The 19900-nt window shown below is 50.1% G+C and overlaps 1 protein-coding gene and 1 long non-coding RNA gene across 8 annotated transcripts; one reads left to right on the forward strand and one right to left on the reverse strand.

Annotated features, from left to right (window-relative positions):
* Positions 1 to 3976: 3976 nt before the first annotated feature.
* Positions 3977 to 16651, reverse strand: LOC103545482 (ral guanine nucleotide dissociation stimulator-like). 7 transcript variants are annotated; one of them, XM_070606858.1, is made up of 13 exons: positions 16382 to 16651; positions 15515 to 15682; positions 14021 to 14148; positions 13506 to 13878; positions 12520 to 12734; positions 12049 to 12152; positions 11719 to 11796; positions 11487 to 11557; positions 9892 to 9960; positions 8289 to 8451; positions 7982 to 8085; positions 7542 to 7677; positions 3977 to 4743 (listed from the first exon to the last, which is right to left on the reverse strand). In XM_070606858.1, exons 5-12 carry the CDS (start codon positions 12571 to 12573, stop codon positions 7553 to 7555), a joined length of 768 nt encoding a protein of 255 aa, XP_070462959.1. In that variant the 5' UTR covers positions 12574 to 12734; positions 13506 to 13878; positions 14021 to 14148; positions 15515 to 15682; positions 16382 to 16651; the 3' UTR covers positions 3977 to 4743; positions 7542 to 7552. The 7 variants fall into 7 exon arrangements, with proteins under 7 accessions (XP_070462959.1, XP_070462966.1, XP_070462965.1 ...); XM_070606865.1 differs by having other exon boundaries at positions 8289 to 8410; positions 15463 to 15682; positions 16437 to 16634; XM_070606864.1 differs by having other exon boundaries at positions 8289 to 8410; positions 15580 to 15682; positions 16382 to 16634.
* LOC139081358 (uncharacterized) lies at positions 9863 to 12380 on the forward strand. The gene is made up of 4 exons (XR_011536435.1): positions 9863 to 9984; positions 10817 to 10900; positions 11841 to 11922; positions 12018 to 12380. It is a non-coding gene; the product is annotated as an uncharacterized lncRNA (long non-coding RNA).
* Positions 16652 to 19900: the final 3249 nt, after the last annotated feature.

A 19900-nucleotide genomic window follows, 5' to 3' on the forward strand; every position in this document is an offset into this window, starting at 1 on the left:
ATCTTCCTCAGTGGGGAAAAAAAAAGAAACAGATAAGAGAAAATTATAAATTGGATCATATTAAGATATATGAGGAGCAGGTATTCATCAAAATTCACCAGACACAGAGGCAGTGGAAAACGTGAGTGGGAGACAAGATTGGCATTACCTACGTCTGGTAAAGTACATCAAGCCAAATTCTGTAAGTAATTCTGTCCAATGAAACAAAAATACACAAAACCAACTAAAAAAGTGGGTCAAATTCTAGAACAGTCACTCCATAAAAGAGGCTAAAAAATACTCTGTGTGAATCTTCTCTTACAACTGTAAATCTTATGAAATTTCAATACAAATCAAGTCTAACAGGCCAATTTAACTTTTAAGTTGAGATATGCCGTAATTGTAAAATACTTTCAAGGCTCAGAAAGAAGAAAAGGATATAACCTATGTTGTTCTTCCAACAGATTGGGAGTACATTTTTGAAATAATATTTAGATTTCTTGGGTTAAATAAAAATGTTATAAAACCCATAAAACCCAGTTTCATCTGTTTAAATTTACTTCCTTTAACTTGTGTTCTAGGAAATTTTAAATGACATAGGTCACAGTGTTATATTTCTGTTGGTCTTGGCTGGATAAAGCCACTATGTGATGTTAATTTTAGATGTCAACTTGACTGGGCTAAGTATGCCCAGATAGCCAGTTAAGCATTATTTCTGGGTGTGTCCATGAGGATGTTTCTAGAAAGAGATAAGCATTTGATTCCATAGACTATGTAAAGAGACCCACCCTCCCCAATGTGGGTGGGCATCATCCAACCTATTGAGGGCTCGAAGGGAACAAAAAGATGAAGGAAGGGTGAATCTGCTCTCTCCTCTGGAATGTCCATCTTCTCCTGCCCTTACACATCAGAGGTCCTAGCTCTCAGGCCTTTGGACTTGGGCTGAGTTATATCAGTAGCTTTTCTGGTTCTCCAGCTTGCAGATGACAGATTGTGGGACTTCTCAGCCCCCATAACTTTGTGAATCAATTCCTATAATAAACCTCCACTTCTATATGTTTATATTTATTCTATTGGTTCTGTTTCTCCTAAGCACCTTGACTAATACACATGGATAACAAAGTCCATAGTAAGTACACCAGAGGAAATTCCTCAAGGTATAGGAGGCTTCCCCACTGCCAGGAGGAAGCAACTTATCCCACCCTGGCAACATATGTGTGCTAACATGTACACATGCACCCAGCTAAACTTGAAAGTGCACACAGGCTCAAAGTCTCTCTCTGACTTAGTAACAGGGGTTATTTCTACATGACATGTTATAAACTCTTTGCTTTGTTTATTTTCTCTTTCCTCTCATTAAGACTCAGTCAAATGGGCATTGAGTCTGTTTAGTTTATTTCTGGATAAACTAAAACCACAGGTTTTATACCAGAACTTTGTAGATAGTAGATGCTCTATAAATAGGATGGCCAAATAGTTTTTCCTCCAAACTGGAACATATCAGGGAATGAAAATTGTGGTATTAATACTTATGATAGGAGGGCAGGAAAAACGTCTTAAGCTGTAATTGCTAATTTATTGCAGTATACCACTCAAAAGATGATATCTTTACGTAAGTGTAGTTAAGTGGGTGGATTTAAAATATTTCAGGAAGCAAAGTTTTAGTGTTTGAATTTCATATGTATATAAATATATATATATTATACATAAAATATAGCTGAGGCCTTTTTGTGTGCACAGCTATATGTGAACACTGCTGTGGGAAACAGAAAATCCATATTAGTCTTGTCTTCGTGGAGTAGTCAATTCAGTGAGAAAGGACTAAATATTGAAAGAAATAGATAATTTCCATATAGGTAAAATAGAAAAAATATCAACAAAGAGAAAAAATGGAGTTTTGTAATTTAGGTTACTAAAGCAGGGGAGTTCACTATGGTAAATGACATTTTGTGTGAGATTTGAAGAGTGGTTAGAAATAATTCAAATTCAAAAGTGGAAAATATGTAGGTGGATTCAGGAGGGAGGATGGATGGTCCATTGCTATGAGTGTGGGGTGGAAGGGTGTCCAGAATGACACTCTGGGTTACACAGTATATTAGCACAAACAAGTGAGTTTGGGGACACTGGAAGAGAAGTGAATTATTTGGGGAAGTGGTTTGTTCAGCTTGGAACCCAGTCACTGTGAATTGAGTCATTGATGTCTCTAATGTGGTGAGTGGGCAGGTGGATATTTGAGTCTAGGAGTCAGAGTCAGATCTGTGCTGGCTCTTTGAATATTTTTGGCTCATTAGTGATATTTGAAGCAGGAAATGGATGGGATTGCCCAGCAGGAGGGTGCAGAGGGAGAACGGATGTCCGAGCAGGGCTGACTTCTGGGAAGCCTCAGTCATTGCGGGTTGGTCCTAAAGAGAAGCCAGGAAGTTTGGACAGGCAAGAGCAGCACAGTGTAGTGCTGGTGGACCCCAAGAATGAACAGGCTTTTCAAAGGAAGTTGAAGTCCACAATGTCACATGCTACTGCAGGACATGTCAGACACACAATGAAAAGTCCACATTGGGCTTGTAAGCATAGCCAAAGAAGCATCCACAGAATGTGGATATGGGATTGGGTGGGCACTGTGGAAATAGAGGCATTGGGATGGATGTGAACTTTTCACAATGAATCCCTGGCAAGAGGAGGAGAGGGAGAACATGGCAGGGCGGCGGGGTGAGGAGTATTAGGAATGCTGGATGAGGGATTGGTTTGTAGATGGTAGAGATTTGTACAGTAAGGAAGTAAATGAAAGTACTTCAAATATGGAGCTCATAAGGTCATTGAGATTGAAGGATGAGCTAAAAATCAGAATGGTTTCAGCTGAGAAAGAAATTTATTTGGCTATAACAACAGAAAAGTTGTGATAAATGAATTCCCGATGAGGAATATTTGTAGATCTGATGACCTGAGAGTGAAACAGTTCTTGTCTAGGTTGTTAACAATTTATCTGTGAAATATGAAGTAGGTCGGGAGGAAATAGAGTTTTATGGAACTCAAGAAATGGAAAGAAATTAACAGAGCATTCAGGGCATGTTAAAGAACGCACATAGGCCCACTGGTTGCTCTTGATTCTCTGTTGGGATGCACAGACTCCTCGTGTGCTCTCTCTTCGGTGGTGATCCTCAGTGCAGGTGTCAACGTGGCATGGCAGGTATTTGAAATTATCCAAAGTCAGAGGCTTACAGGGCCAATGTGATGGGAGTGATGAATCTGGGAGCATGGTCAGTGGATGATTGAAATGATGGACCACAGAATCCAAGATTGAAAGAAAGGAATAGGAAGAGAGAAAGGAGAGAGCCTTGTGAAGATGTTCATACTGGAGTAAAGTGTTTTCTTGAAGGTTGGTTATTTACAGTAGAGTTCTTTATGTAAAAACAGGAACTGGAGATTTGTGGTGGGAATGTGGTGTTTGAGTACCTGATTTGTGAGGAGAATGTGGGGTTAAGACAGGATTTTGCTGTGGGAGGGTATCTAAGAGTGGAACAGTGCATGATCTCATTAGAGATGGCACTCTAAAAGTAGCTACGGGGCCCTTGGATCACTGTTTCCCAATGATAGTGGGTTACTTGGTACCAGAATGTGTGTAGTTGACAATGACAGAGAAGGGGAGAGAGTAACATCCTGAAGCAAGATGGAGGAGGGAAGTTTGTCTGGATTTGACATTGGATAATGACCTTGAGCTTTCTGTCCGTGTCTCACATGGGCTTGATGATGTCCCAGAATCCCATTCTTAATATGTGGTACCTATACTAGCAGCATCAGTGTCACCTGGGAACATCTTAGAAATGAACATTCTCCATTCCCACCCCAGATTGACTTGACTTGAGGTCCAGCAATCTGAGTTTTAAAAACCCTCCAGATGATTGTGATTCACATTTAAGACACATTCTCCAGGGAGGGAAGGAGGGTGGAATAGCCAAATGAGCTGAGAACATTCTCCATGGATGGTAGTCTTCATCCCCCATTTTGTTCAAATTTCACATTTTATTTTTAAAGAGAAAGTTCAAAAAATATGCCCCAATTTCATGGTGGAAACAATGAACTAAAACCAAGCAGAAACCTGCAGCTCTGTACACGCTGAAGGCTGAGCAGCTGCATATTCCAAAGGCCAGGTACCAGGATAACTTCCCATCCTGGCCGTGAGGTCAGGGGCCATCAGTGGGAGGAGACCTTGGAGAAGACCCGGTGAGTGTATGGAGAGGAGAGACTGCAGGGCCTCCAGGCTGGCAACAGCGAAGGAGAACTCTTAAGTCCTTCTGATTCACAAATACCTTAAAGATAATTGCACCAGGTGGTCTAGGTGAATCCCTGGGCCGTGGCTGGAGCTGAGGGATCTGCACTCTAACCCTAGCCCACTCCTGACCAGTGTCCATATTGGGCAGAGATGAGTCCAGGAACGGGTCTGGGTCTCTCACAGCCCCTCTGCAGGCAACAGGCAACTTCTGGAGATATTAGGAGACAGACGTTGCAAGTGAAGAAAAGCATGGGAAAGACTGACTGTTGGCTTGAGAACAGAGGAGATTGCCAGGGAAGCAGAGAGAATCAGGAGCCAAGAAAGGCACCTGAAAACACGGTGAGGAAAGCGATATTGGTGCTGAAGGAAAGGAGAGTGGTGCAGTGAGAAATCCACCAGGAGACAGCCTTGACCCCCACAGCATCTCTTTGTAACATCCATCATGATCCTTACCTTTCATGGGAAACCTCGATTTTTATTTACCATGATTTTTCTTCCTGTTTATATTAAGATCAATAGGATAATTGAGGCTGAGGAATTAGTGTTTTGAACTTACATTTGTTTTTTCTACACTCAATGAAGAGATAATACCTACTCAATGAGATTTATCTCTTAATGTGATATTAAATCTGATTTCATAAATTATGATTTTGCATCTAATTTTAACAAAATCCTTCAGTCTTTGTCACATGTTAATTCAGACATAAGTAATTTCTGTATCATAAATTAAGTACCTCTGATTTGTTCCATGGCAAACTTGTCTAGCTTTGATTTTGGAATCTTAACAATGACCATGCCCAGTGGGGCATTATTTTCCACTTAGAGAATCTTGACAGCTGGCTCAGTGCCTTCATTCCCACACTAGATCTGGAGATGTGGAAATGCATTCACCTTGCTCGCAGTACAGAGCACATAGTACTTATTCAATAAACATGAGATAAATGAATAATCAGTGGCATCATCAGGTCATTCACAGAAGCCAGACAGACAGAGCTTCCCCAGGTCAGGAAGAAGAAGCATTCCTTCATATTTGCAATGTTTTCATTTTTAACATTGTAATGTGAACAGTGATTATACTATTTTTATGAAAATTGTCTTCTGAAAGTTTTCAAAAATCTCCAAATCTCAGAGTAGGGAAAATCAACCTCTGTGAACCTGTCACTTGCATCAGAGATTGTCAACTCATAAACCATCTGGCTTTATCTTTACACCCATCCCCTGGAATTAGCCAGCTGTAGATGCCGAGAGCACATCATTTCAGGTGTAAATATATCAGTTTCTCTTACAGATGAGAGATTTTGGGGACTCAAACACAACAAAGTTATCACACACAAAAGTAAAAATGTCATTCCTATAATCAACTATCTAGTCAGCCTCCAAAGTCTCCCAGTTTTCTCCGGGTTGTTTCTTGGTTTTACATTTTATTTGAGTCAGGATCTTAATGAAACCCTTCATTTGCAATTGGTTGATCTGTTTCTGAAGTCACTTTTGATCTCTGTAGTTCATGCATCTTGGGCTTTGGGTGGGATATGCGTGTGTGTGTTTATGTGTCTACACCAATATGTGAATTCTTTCTTTCCTGGATGGCTGTGCCCTGTCAGGAAGGGCCTGGGCTGCAGGAAGCGGGATTTATACTCGGCTTCTGGCTGAACTGAAAGGGCCTCCCAGGGTGACACTTGCAGCCTTCAGCAAGGAGGAGGAAGAACCACCAAGGAATTCATGTGGCCCTTGTCTTACAGTGTTTCAGGGGATGACGTTCAAAATGCCAGGTGATAACCCTGTAGCTCCTGGTCATGAGGCGGGTTCTCAGGGTGAGCTCAGAGCAGTATCAATTCACTACCCAGATGGGAAGCGTTTCAGTATTTTAATTGGTAAGGTTGTGTGTGTAGGCCCATGTTCATCAGATTGGTGGCATTCCCCTGCTAGACCCATCTCTATACTGGCACCTCTCATGCCTTATCTTTCAAAACTCCCAACAGGAAAGTTTCACATCCCCATAACACATAACCACATAACCACAGCACAAGACTGGGGAAAAGAACACAGCCATCCTGGGGGCTAGAAGCTCTATAGGATTGAGCCCAGATGACCCTTTAGGTCAAGCTGGTAACAATAAGACTGAGCGTGTAAACTATTGTTTGTCCGAGAGCATGAACCTCAGAACCACATGGGACCCTGGGCAGCAAGGGAGAGTGTGGGTCATGCACTGCCCAGGATTAAGGTGCGTTATCCTGGGCAAACCAGAGCTCACGGCTGATCCATCAGGCCTGGCTAGGTAGGAATGGCCACGTTGTACCTGACAGAGAGGCTGGGGCCTTAGGGAATTTCTGCCCAAAAAGAATTGTAGAAGGAAGTGCAGGGATGCTGGAAATCTAGTTCACAGGGAGCAGTGATGCTTATGCAACAAAGCCCTGTTGTAGCTTTAAAAGCTGCTTCACAAATCTTTCCCTCTGGATAGGAAACAAGCAGGAAAAGGACTTCCAAGGTCATGGACCAGGATCCCGGGAGGAGTCCAATCCAGGTAAAGGGTGAACAGGGAGCCCCTAGAGGCGGCCTGCAGAGGGATGTCCTGCCTGCCCTTAGTCCGTCTGCAAATGGTCTTCCTCTGGCCTTGTCCTTTCCACATGCAAAGATTTATCTGTTTACATTTTTTCCCCATTTACTGTTAGTGCAATTCCAGAGATTCATTAGAAAACTACACGTTCCAAAAATTGATCAAAAGAAAGCTCCACAAGAGAAGCAGAAAACATTCCTCCTTCTTCTTCGAAAGCTGTAGAAAGGCAGCCACTGTCCCGGGGCAGGACATGGTCCTGGCAAGTGCCATCTGAAAGACCCACATTTCTGTGCTGGTTGCTCTGCTGGGAAAGTCCCTCCAGCCTCTAAATCCAGGGGGATCTGAGGGGCTGTCTCCACTCCTGGCCCAGGGGAACCACACTGAAACGAACCTGTCCTCTAAGGAAGGGGGACTTGTGGGGTCCTTAACTTGCCAGGGAGGGGGCTGGCCTTCCTCCCTTGTCCCACATACAATGAGCTGTGACCGTGCACCAGTTCTTAATTCAAGGAGGAAGGTGAGGTTCTGTGTCTCATTTATATGAGCACAGGAGTTGAACCACACCACAACTCCCAGGCTGTAACAGAAACAGGATTTTAGTATAATATTCAAATCTGAGACTTACTATTAAATTATATTGCTCTCCCCAATAGGCAAATAGACACTGGGGTAGAGATGTCAGGGAGTTGGAGGGGGATTGTCCCCTCCCCTTTGGGATTTAGGCAAAACCAGGAAAGAGCTTACAATGTCCTCCTTCACATCCGGGTGGGAAGAGCTGGCCTGGTGCACCACCAGGGTCCCAGCCATGTCCCTGCGCCTGAAGAGGCTGAGCTTGTGGTGGCATCTAGAGTGTGATGGCTCCTGGCCAAGGGCATGGCAGCTGAATAGAAGAAACAGGCTATTTTGGGGTCCCTCCCTGAGAAGCATGGCCCAGCTCCCTGCCCCCACTGCACTCTGTGCTCCAAACCCGGTGCTGAGTGCTCAGTGCATCCACAGCACCCCATTCGTCTGACATTGAGGTACCGTAAAGCATCACCCGTACCAGAGGGGGCAACTGAGTCCCAGCAAGGAGAAGGGAGTGGCCCATCACAGGACTGGTCAGCAGGGGAGCTGGGATCCAGGCACAGAGTGAGCCCAAAGCTTTATGAGCCCCTGGATTCAGTCCCTGCGGTCCCGACACTCACTCAGCCCCAATCTTGAGGATGGCTGGTTCTTCTTGTTCCTGAAGAAGCCTCGCATTTTGCTCACCTTCAGGTTTGGGGGCTCCAGCTGGCAGGACAGGCTGTAGCTACAGGACAGAGTGGACCTGTGAGCTACCAGGAGCCACACCTCAGGTGTCCCTCCCAGAGCCTGCCAGCAGCTGGAGTCTTGGTTCGCCAGGGTTCACCAAGCAACAAGGTCTGGGGCTGATCAGGGAGCCGTGGGCACTTGGTCCGGAGCTGGCCCTCAGAGAGAGTCTGCCCTGCACTCACCCAGCTCCTGAGCACTCACCTCTCTTCCTCACGGAGGGGCTCCATGGCCTGGAAACAGGCCCCAAAGTGCTCCTCGGGCTGCAGGTGGCATTCATTGGCAGCCTCCTGGAGCAGCTGGATCCTTTTAATGACCTTGAATTTCTGGGAGGAAGGACAGGATGCAGACAGGGCCTGGGGGAGAACTGAGCCAGGAGCTTGTGGGTAGTGAGGAGCTGCTCTGGGGTCTTTGCTCATTGGGAACCCTCCTTCCCTCCCACTCCATTCAGGACTTGCCTGTTCTCACAGTTGGCTTGAAATAGTTCCTCATCCAGGAAGGTGTCCTCGATGTCAGCCCCTCCTCCCACCCACCAATGTGATGGGATCCCCAGCTGCCTGTATCTAACTCTCCCAATAAAGATAAGACCCAAGGGATGAGGCCAGAGAAAGTCTTGCAGGGGAGGTCTCTGATTTCCACAGCCCCACCCTCCCCACATCGAGGGCACGGCTGCTCACCTCACTCCATTTCTGGAAGTTCACCATATTTCCCTCAAAGGCAGACAGCCAATGTCCATCAGAAACAGCCCCCTTGGCCCATGACTAGCCCCCAGCCCACCCCTTCCCAGGTTGCAGGACTGCCAGGGCCCAGCAGAGGGCAGACACTGCCACAATAGAGCCTGAACCTGGGCCAGGCTCTGGGCGCCAGCGCATGGGGGACAGGGTCACTGAGGCCACAGACTCTGTAGCTCCAACCTCTCTGATGACAGACAGGGAGACGTAGCCCTCAGAAAGGAAGGGACAGCTGGACCACGGATGTGCTTCCTGACTTGCAGGGGCTGACTTCACTCCCCCAGGGGCAGGGCCTGAGGGAGAGGCTGAGTCCAGCTCTGACACCACCTCCTGCAGCTCTGTAGTCAGGCAGCTCTGAGCTCCCCCAGCCCAGGGAGCCTGGAGGGGGGCTTATGCAGAGCCTTGGGTCTCACATTGCTAAGATGTGCCTGAGGCCCCAGCTCCAGGGGCGGCCAGGAGGTTCTCAGGAGAGGAGCTTTGCCAAGTGCTGAGAGCTCAGGGCCCAGTGCAGGGCTCTCGCCTCCCAAACCTCCGGATCCTGTTCCCTGTTCCCCCCTCCATGCTCATGCTCCTTCAGATAATCCTCCATCTCAGTGTCCAGCAGCTGCAGGTAATCGAGGAGTGAGCCCAGGAAGGGGATGACACCCTGAGCCATCAGGGTGGGAATGGTTATGAGTCCCGGCTTTCATGTGCCCCCATGGGACCCTCCCCCCAAAACCCTCACCCCAGCCTCCTGCCCACCCCAGACTCCCACATAGAGCAGCCCAGGACCCTCAGCAGTCTCCCCCAGGAGCCCCTTCCAGGAACACCAATCTCCACTGTCACCTCCCAGGCTTGGCTTTATGCAGATCCCAGGGAATGTGGTCCCTGCTCCTCCCCACCCCAAGTCCCTCCTGGGCCAGCCCTGCCAGGCCTCCTCCTGCTCACTTCTAATGCAGCCGGTTCAGGCTCTGCGTGGCCAGGAGCTGGGCTGGAGGAGGAGGGACCTCTCTCTTGGTGGAGGCCTCCAGCTGTGAGGGTGGAGCACCCTCTCCTCGGACACATGGACCCCTCCTCCCCACCACAGGCACCCTCACCTGCCACTGCTGCCTCTCCTGGGCTATCCAGGGATCCATCTCCAGGGTCTCCCACAAAGAGGTCGCTTCCTGCAGGGTCAAGGACAAGGTCAGGTAGGCCATGCTCCCTTCGGCATGTGTCCCAGGCCCTTGATCTTGGACCCTGGACATCTCGTGTGTGTGGCTGCTCCCTTTTCCAGATGCTCTGATTCTCGATCAGTCCCAGCTCCAACACTCGCTCCTCTGTGGCCTCAGGCCTGTCCAGGCCCCTCAGCCTCTCTCCTCATCTGGAAAGGGTGAGGAGAACTCCACCTGCCTCCCAGGGCCTCCTGAGGACTCAGTGTCATCTGACTGTCATCACTGCTCTCCCCTCACCCCTCGAGGAGGAGGCGGCACACAGCTCCTGCACATTCCTCTCCTCCCTTGAACCTCATCCCCCGTTTGTGGGGCTTGTACCACAGATCACCTCCCTCCACGTCCCACATGGGGAGACCGAGGCTCACAGAGGGGCTTGACTTGCTCAGAGGCCCACAGAGGAGAGACCCCTTCCCCTCCCAGCCAGAGGCCCTGTCCATCTGCCTTCACCCCACCTACAGACACACCTCTGAACATGGTCATGTCCTCTGGACTCTCAGGGTGTGAGCAGACCCTCAGCCAGGCTGAGCCATGGATGACAAGGGGCAGGGTGTCTCAGAGGGCCTGTCCAAGTGGCATCTACCTGTCCCAGCCCCCTGGGATTCTCTGACCCCAGGCTATACCTGAGGCGATGCCAAAGGCCTCAGCTCCCTAGGATCCCTCAGGACGTTCCCCTGAACAGAACTCTCTTTTCATCCACTCAGGAAGGTGACCCCTAGTGCCACATCTGAGTGACAGTTACGGGGTGACCAGGGCACTGGTTGATGGTGACATTTGCTTCCTTTTGTTCTTGGAAACTTCTAACATCCAGTCGGGAAGGTCCACGAAGAATCTATTGGATCCCCCGATACTCTCATTGCCATCTGGGGCATGTGCCCTGCCAACAAGGCAGCAGGTGAGAACCCCACTGGGTATGTCAGCAGTGACCACTATCAGGGCACAGTGGGGAGTCCCAGAGAGCACACAGTTCTGTCCCAGGTCCACCATTCATCCCATGCTGGGCAGCCCTCATGTCCACCTGGCCCATGGGACCATGCAGTGCCCACCTCAGGGGCTGGCAGGGTGCCCTGTCCTTGGACGTGCAGCCAAGACAGAAGGAGCAGCAGGTGCCTGGCTTCCTGAGGACAGACGGGGCTGCTTCAGGAAGAAAAGAGTCCCCACCCCCTCCATCCACCCACAGCCTGGAGAGAGTCAAGTGCTGGCTGATGGACCCGCATGGGAGCCAGAGACCTGCTCATCCTGCTGGCTCCTCTCCCTCCTGGACAGTCCAGCCAACACCCCTGGGCCCCATGACCAAGGCCTCCTGTCCCTAACTGCCCCCACCCATCCACGCAGCTAACACCTCTCTTCCTGTCAATCAGAACAATATAGACGGTTATTCCTCAGAGAAACTTTAAGGGAAAAACTCAGCAAAGCGCATCCTGCCTGCTCCCTCCTCCCCTCACCCCTCCCCTCCTTCCAGATCTGCAGCCTCCACTCACCTCCATGAGCAGCTTCCTGCTCACCCGCTGGTCCTTGGTGCACAATTTTGTAAAATTTTTGAGAGCTCTTCCTGAGGGGGGAAAAGGAATGAAAACCTGTGCAGTGGTTTAAGGGTAAACCCTGTGTCTTTGAAAACCCAGAATATCCAAACATCCTGGATGAGCATTTTCCCTGGGTCCTCTGAGCCCTGGGGTCTCCACGGGACTGGGGAGGGGGCTCTCCCGGTGTCACCTGGGCCTCCATTCCTGTAACTCCTCAGCAGATGTGTTTTCAACAGTCGTGGTTTCAGTCGGATGGAGAGTTCTGTTGCTGCAAAGCAAATACTTGAAAATCTTCATTTTGCCTCAACCCAGGACCTGACGTTCAGGGACACTGATTCCTGAAGCAGAAGCCCCCGGCCTAAGTTTCCAGAGAGACTCAGAGTCCGCCAGCCAGGTGAGTCTCTGTCACCAGGGTTTGCTGTCTCCAAGGTGGTGCCAGCTTACTGAGGGGGCAATGCCAGCACTATGGGGGGTGTCTGGTCTTCCCAGGTGATGCTCACATGAAGAGAGGCCTACCCACCTGGAAACATGTCCCCATGTCTTTTTGAGCCGATGGATCATGCAGCTCTGCAGAGCAGAGATGATGGCACGCAGTGAAGCAAAGTTCCTCAGGCCTTGGCACTCCTGGGGCAGGGAAGAGAGTGAGCTGGTGAGGAGAGCTGGAGCCCTGCTGCCTCTGGCTTCTGTTCCCTCATGGACATCTCCTGTCTTGGATGAGACGCATGCTGAGGAACCCAGTGAGGGCACCCCTGGGACCTGATGAGTAGCATTCCCAGGTTGGAGAATTTGAGCTCAACCCAAGGAAGGAGCCCAGGAAGAAGTGAGCTTCCCACGCTGGGACCAGGAGTCAAGGTCAGTGAGGCCCCGGCAGGAGGGGCCTGGGGACTGTGCAAGGGCTCAGAGCACAGACTTCAATCCTGAGAGCTGAGGAAGGAGAAGGGGCAGTTTCCATGACTCCAGAGAGGGGCTCCCTGGGCCGCCCAGAAGGTACCTTGGACACCTGGATCCAGAGCTCCACCACCCTGGCCCTGTCCTGGGCTGTCATGCTCAGGTCCCCCAGGCAGGTGGTGACAACACAGTTGACCACTGTGATAAACTGGGTGATGGTGGCACGGATGGTGCATGCCAGGTGCTCATTGCCCCTGCTGTCCCATGGGGACCAGACGGAGTCCAGACAGTGGGGGGGATCACTTTCTTGAACAGCTCCTGGGGAGGAAGAGAGTGTCACCCAGCCCTGTCACATGCCTGCTCCATGTCCACAGTCCACAGTCCCAGGCAGAGTCAGTGGTCAGAGCTGGAGCTCAGGAAGCTGAGGATGTGGCCTGGGGCTTGTGGGGGTCCCTGGGTTTTGTCTATGCCCACTGAGGGCACCCAGCACAGGATGACCCAGGACCAATAGTGTGGGGAAGGAAAGTGGCATTCGCTCCCAGCCCAGTCTCACTACTCCAGGCACCAGAACCCCGCTGATACTTGACGAACGCAAGGGGCATCGTCCACCTTTTCTGATCACCCTGGGGCCCGACTCCTCATTCAGATGTGCAGTCCTCCCAAGGAGTAACAATCACAATCTTTGTATGTTTGTCTCCCAGGTAGTCATTACATATGAGGTCCCTAATAATTGCTAAGGCTGTTGATGCCTCCTGTGCAAATGGATGACCCACCCAAGGACCTGACAGCCCTTCAGTGACCTCCCCTCCCCCGCCAAAGGGCCAGACTCTGCCCACCTTCCTCTCTGTTCCGCCTCATTCGTCTGCACAGCCACTATGCCTGGCAGATGCTCTTTTGTCCATGTCTAGTGTCTACATGCGGACAGCACAGGCTTGGGAGTTAAGAGGTTTCCCAGGGCACATGTGTGTAAGTGGGAAAGCTGGGATTGGATGTAGGACATGGGATTCTGGATCAGGAAACAGCAGGTCTTGGGCCTCTGATGGCACAGGGAAGGCCGGCCCCACCTGCCCTGAGAGCCCGGCTGCTCACCGCATCCATCAGTGTAAATTGCTCTGCAATCAGCTGGGGACGGAACTCCAGGAAGTCAGGCTTCTCCTCCCACAGCAGGCTCTTGGTGGTCACAGCCCGGGGGCAGGTGGGCTCTGGGACTGGATGGGCTCTGATGTAATCTCTCCAGATGGAGGAAGTGTTCTCCCTGGAGACAAGGGTCCAGCGGGCTCCAGCTGGATCTGGCACTGGGGCTGGAGCTGTTGTTGGCATGGCTCTGGCCCTGGGGGGACTGATGGAGGTGACACTTGCTCCAGCTCTAGCACAGGTGGTAGAACTAGAATTGGAGTTGGCCCAGGCCATGGAGCTGGCCCTTGCTCTGGCTCTGGAGCTGGTGGGAGCTCTGGAGATGGTCCTGGAGCAGCATAAAGAAAAAGTATCATCAAGTAGATGACCTCCCCTGAGTCTTTCCAAAGACAGGAAGGACCCAACTGCCTTAAGGGAACCCAGCCCGTGAACCCCCTGCAAATCATCTTCCCAGACTGCAGGGCCCTCACCTTCCAGCTCTGCCTCCATGGGCTCTGGAGGCTCCAGCTGGACTGGGAGGAGGGAGGCGTGGCCCTCCTGCTCTGAGGTAGGCGAGCTCACGTGCACACGGGCCAGCTTCATGTGCGAAGAGACGGCACTGGGGGAAGGCATTGGGTAACAGAGTCAGAGGCCTGGTCTTTCCCTCCACACTGCCCACTGAAGGCGCCCTTATTTGGTCTGGGCCCCTGTGCCCGCCCATTCCCATCCAGAGGAGAGCCCCGGCCCAGTCCCGCCCCTGTGTGGCTGTCCTGGTGGTGGCAGGACTGCTCATCCAGCAAGTTGAACACAGAGTCAGTGTGAGTCTGTTCTTCCCACTGACACTCTCTTCCTGAAGGGCTTGGACAAAGCCCACCCCAGCCCTCCATGCATTTATGCAACTGGACTGAGGACTGAGGCAGACGTGTGACCATGTTGCTCACACACCTCCTGTTCTGGGCCTGCTGGGGGTGGTCCGAAGAAGTGGATGTGGAGAAGGTGAGGCAGATCAAGATAGGACTGTGGTGGGGATGGGTCTCTAGGGGACAGCCCAGCCCAGCCTCCACTCTGGTTCCCAGGGGTCCTGGGACCCATCTACAGGTCTTTGAATCCTGACCTCCTGGAATGGAAGCCATCAGACCTCAGCCTTCCAATGAGAATCAAAACATGTGTGAGATGCAGGGTTTTGCCAGCCTGGCCCCAGCCACCGTCCCCCATTTCCCCCAACCCTGTTCTGTAGAGACAGGGCGCCCTCCTTCTGGACCCAGAGGCCACTCATTTTATTACGGCATCCTGTGGTCTGCCCTCCTGGTTCTGATAATGGAAGATGCCTCCAGATGTAAAGGAGGTGACGAGAGCACCATTTGGGATGTGCGATGGACGACAGGACTTGCGAATGATGTCTAATGTGACTATTTGACTCTCAGACTACAACTGAGACGCAGGGATTGTATCTGTTGGACACCTGGATTCACTGAGTTATGCTAAGTGTCTCCAAAAATCCTGCACGTAGTAGGTGCTTCACATACATGGTTGAGTGAATGAAGTCCAGCCAGAAGCATCCCAGATGTCGGAGTGGGCCTGGGGCCCCTCTGCTCCCCAGACATCCTTAATTGGCCCCACCAAGCACAAGGACCAAGACCATCTCTCTGGAATCTCAAACTCCTTGACAGGGTGCTGTCCGTGTGCTTTGCCAAACTCAGAAAGACCACATCCCAGAGACGGGTGAGACAGACTACTTTCCATGAGGAAGAACCAATAATAACCATGAACAACCACAGCTCACCCCACAGCCCCATCTGCAGAGCCAGGCACCAGGTCAGCACCCGCCATGGCTGATCCCATTAGTCCCTCCAAGAACCCCATGACGTTTATCCTCTCCCACCCCGCTTTTCAGAGGAGCAAAGTGAGGCTCAGGGAGATGCAGTGACATTACAAGAATTACAGCTGGCAGTGGGCAGTCACCCAGTAAACAGCTGGTCCAGGACCTGGTGGGATGTGTTGAAGGCCGAGTAGTTGAACACAAAGGTGGTGACATTTGAGATGTTTCTACCTAGGAAAGCTGGTGCCGTGGACTTTGTCAGTCTCCATCAGGCCTGCTGGAGGGACCGCCACCGGCAGGCCTCATTTAAATTCACAAAGGGGTCATCTTCACTCTGGGTGGAAGGAGGAGGGACACACAAAAAATCAGTGGCATCACCGTGAACCACTAGGAGGATGGAGGTTACTTTCTTTCTGCCTATGTAGCTGGTGGGGAGGAGGGGAGGTCGTGATTCCTTTGGGAGTGGGACTGTGGGACACTCTAGTGAGAAAACACTGGGAGCGTCTCAGGGGAGTCTCAGATTTGGGTCTGGATTCTGGTACTGCCTCGGTCATCTCAGGGTCCTGGGTGTGAAGACCCCTCTGCACTAAGCCCGGCCCGGGTCATTGTTGGTGGCCTGGAGCACCCGCCCCCTGTCCAGGGAGACGGCATAGTTGAAACCATTCACTAACTATGTGACCATCTTGTGGGTGCAGCTCTGCAAACACAGTGCCCGGGAGAAAGACCAGGAGGGATCAGGGGCCTGCCTGGACCTCACCAGGGGGAACCCGCACCACAGATCAGGCTCAGAGGGGCACCTGCATAGACCTCCAGCCAGGGCTGGAATGTGATGACACCTGGTGGGCTTGGGATTCACATAGGGATAAAGGAGCTCGGTCCCCAGCACTCAACTTCCTACCCTGCCAGGCAAGATGTGGGGTATGAAGATGACCCATTGCCAGACTTCCAACATCTCACTACCTGCTCCTACCCGGGATGTGTCCCCCCTCATCCCCACCTTTCCTAAGTGCACCTCCCAAACACACACACACACCTTGAGCATCAAGGGGTGTGGGGCTGGCCAGGTGGGAGCACAGTTGTGACCTGACCTGGAGCGGCCTGCCCTGGGTTGCCCTGTGTTGCCTGAGGGTTCCTCCTGCCAAAAGGCCAGAGGTGTTAGAGGTGAGAGTTGAGTCAATGTCTACAGTGGGTAAAAAGGCTCTCGTCAGATTTCTAGAAGCCAGAGCTTCGGAAAGTTGGGACACAACATGCAAACATCTTGTTCTCTTGAGTGCCTCCATTCAAGTGAGCTGGATGTGAGGCTGTGTCTAGAATGTGGGTGCCTGGTAACCAAAGTTCTAAGTTCTGTTGGGGTCTGTCACCAAAGAAGTGAGGTCACTTCTCAAGGTTCCATTATCTGGGCCCCTTCCTTCAATCAGACCCACCCAAAGACTCCTCTGGGCTGTTGACTGCTCATCGCCCTTGCCCATGTCATCTCCATAATTGTACACAAATATCCATCACTGCCCTCCCCACAGCGCTCTGGGAATGGGACCAGGGCCCTAGCTTTGAGGAGACACAGCTGAGTTCAGACCTCTTTTTTCCTACCAATTCTGAGTCCTGGAAAAGCCATTTGTGCCTCTCATGGCCTCCCCAGTCTCCCAACCTGCACAGTGGAGATGGTGCTAAAACCAATTTCCTAGGCACATCATCAGGTGTGTATGTGACAATACCTATGACTTCTGTGGGTTAGAGTCACATGTGTCTGATACAGAAACTTAGAGATGGAAGATGGAAGATTGGGACAGTCACTCCCCCCCGGGCCTCATTTTTAGGTCTGCACTTTTCAGGGGTTGAAATTAGAAGAAATTCGTATATTGTGATCCACTGGCAAAAGTTTCCCATGGTCTCCTGTTTTACTTAGAATCAGACCCAAGTGCCTCATGTCGGCCTGTGTGTGGGGCAGCCTCCACAATGGCTCCCAGTGCTCCCTGCCTCCTGGAGTGCACGTCCTTATGTGACAGCTAAGTGGTTAGTAACTGGCTTCTGATCAACAGAATGCCCCCAAGGTGATGGGATGTCACTTCCAAGTTTTAATTACGAAGAGCCTGTCACTTCCTTCTTACAGGCGTTCTTGGGTTCCCTCCTCCTCTCCTGTTTGCAACTCTCTCTCTGTCTTATCTCTGGAACTGAGAGAGCAAGCACTGATGCTTTCAGTTGCCCTGTGTAGAGGCTCCATAGGAGAGAACTGAGGGGGTGCCCAGCCAACAGACAGACAGGAACTCAGACTCTCAGTCCAGATGAATCCTGACAACACCCATGTCAGTGATCTTGGGTGGGAGTCCTCCCACAGTTGAGCCCTGTTGAGACCGCAGCCCCTGCTTCATAGAGAATTTGAAGCTGAGGCACCCAGCTAAGCTCTGCCTGATGCCTGGCCCACAGAAAGTGCAGGATGTTAACTATTTGTTCCTTATGGGTGGAAGGTTTTGGAGCAATGTTGTCATAGAGGAACAGAAACTAACACAGTCCACCATGTTCCACGATCTGGCCCTATCACCCTCCTCTCTCTTCTCAAGCTCCCTCCAGCCACACCTGCCACCTTTCTGACCTCCTCTGGTCAAACTCACTTCTTCCTGTGAATCTCTGCACCAGGGGTACCTTCTCCCTGACATGCTAACTGTTCCCAGATATAGGCAAGGGTGGCTTACACTTGTCATTCTGGCTACAGCAAATAATCACCTCAGTGAGGCCTTTCAGAACCTCCCAGCACAGTCTCACATTCAGAGGTGCATGACATTATTTCTTTTGTCTTGATCACATTTAGATAAAGTTGAGTCCATGAGGAAGGGCTGTCTGCTTTGTCTGAAGCAGATGCAAATCCTGGTTACACCAGGCACCCAGGTTGAAACACCACCAGATCCTGAATTCAGTTACTGCTCAGATCCTCCCAGCAATTTGGTAATTCAGTGGTTCTCCTGAGGTCACCTTTCCCCTGAGACCCAACTCCCAGCCAGCCCTTGGCTAATTAGATGAACAATGAGATTTTCTCAGAGTCCTCCCAGCCAGGACAAGAAATGTTTTGAAATGTTCTCTGTATTAACTTTTAGGAAGTGGGGATGCTGGCAGAAGTAATTTGGGTGTGTATGTACAATAGTTTCTCTATAGGTATTATTCAGACAAAATAGTGTGGCTATGGGATATATCAAGAAAATGGATAAATTGATCCAATTTTTTCATGATGTGAAGTCTTTAGAGATTAAATATCATGGTTAAGAGCATAGAATATGAGCCGACATCTTATGTTCAAACTCCAACTCAATCGCTTACTGGTTATTTGTATTGATCAAGTTACTTACCTTGTTGGTACCTCAGTTTCTTCATCTGTCAGTTGACAGTAATGATAAGTGTACCTACTTTGTAAGGCCATGGAGAGTACTAAAGGAGTTAATGTTTGAAAAATGCCTGTAACACCTAGCATTTACAGCACTGTATCTATATATTATGAATAAAATTTAAAAATTGTTTTGACACTGTAAGTTCCAGAAGGTAGACTAGTAGTGCCTGGGTGTATGTAGGAAGCGCTCCATGACATACGATGAACAAACAAATGAACACCGTTGGTGAATGGATTACCAACGTCCCGTACGTCATCCTATCGGCACTCCCAAGCAGAATCACACCCAGACACACCTGCTCTGTCCTTCATTGCCTTCCTTGGAGGAATCACTGGGGCTCCCTGGGCCCCCCTAACTGTGCCCACTGAAGGTTGTCATTTCCGTCGGCAAACCCCAGTCCTTGTCCAATTTCTGCATCTCACAGGGTCTGCAATCTGGTCTTTTGCTCCACTCAAGGGAGAAATGCCATCTCCAGAACTAGGCACACAGAGTGTGAGCCTTGGATAAAATGTTTTCCTGGGCTGGGGCGAGAAGAAGAGAGCAGGGACAGAGTGGGATTTGGGGAAAATCCCACAGGTGTTGTAGAAGGGACAGAGGCGGGATTCATCAGCAAGGACTGGGCTGGGTGGCGTGCCTTGGTGGTTAAATAGCAGGGGAGGCTGGCACATTTCATAGGTCCTAGCATAGTACTATCAACGTGGTGGTCATGAAATCAGGATCAGTCTAATGAGGTCCCATTAGTCCAAAGTTATCTGTTCCCTGACTGATTCAGTAATTTATAATAATAGTATTCGTGTTCTGTCATCTCCTTTTCATTGATTGGGTAGAGTTTATATTCTTTACATATCTATCTATTTTTACATAGTAACAAAAAGAGATTTAAAACAGCTCTTCTTGAAGAAGTCTCCCTAACATATTGAATTAATAACAGAAACCATGACAGAAAATTCACAGAAAATCTTGACCTTTACGCTTCCCTTTTAGACATTCCTAATTGGTAAATTTTCTTGACTTCTGACTTGCTCCTTGAGACGAGACCACTTAGGACAATGTAGGAGTGCAAGCTTTTTCCTTTTGAGGTGTAGTGGCGGTACTCTAGGATGATGTTTTTCATTCTGTAAGCGTGTGTCTCTGTGTGTGTGAGTGTTTGTTGCACTTTGCTGTGTGGGCCACGGCAC

The sequence above is a fragment of the Equus przewalskii genome, unplaced genomic scaffold (assembly GCF_037783145.1).
Source record: "Equus przewalskii isolate Varuska unplaced genomic scaffold, EquPr2 contig_9514, whole genome shotgun sequence".
Classification (NCBI taxonomy): domain Eukaryota; kingdom Metazoa; phylum Chordata; class Mammalia; order Perissodactyla; family Equidae; genus Equus; species Equus przewalskii.

Bases quoted from the DNA above. Each gene is read 5' to 3' on its own strand.
- LOC103545482 (XM_070606858.1), bottom strand. From the start codon at position 12,573: ATGACAGCCCAGGACAGGGCCAGGGTGGTGGAGCTCTGGATCCAGGTG. The intron at 11,797-12,048 runs GTGGGTAGGCCT...TTTGCTTTGCAG, and splicing joins ACATGGGGACATGTTTCCAG to CAACAGAACTCTCCATCCGA. The intron at 8,086-8,288 runs GTGAGTGCTCAG...TCTGTCCTGTAG, and splicing joins CCCCTCCGTGAGGAAGAGAG to CTACAGCCTGTCCTGCCAGC.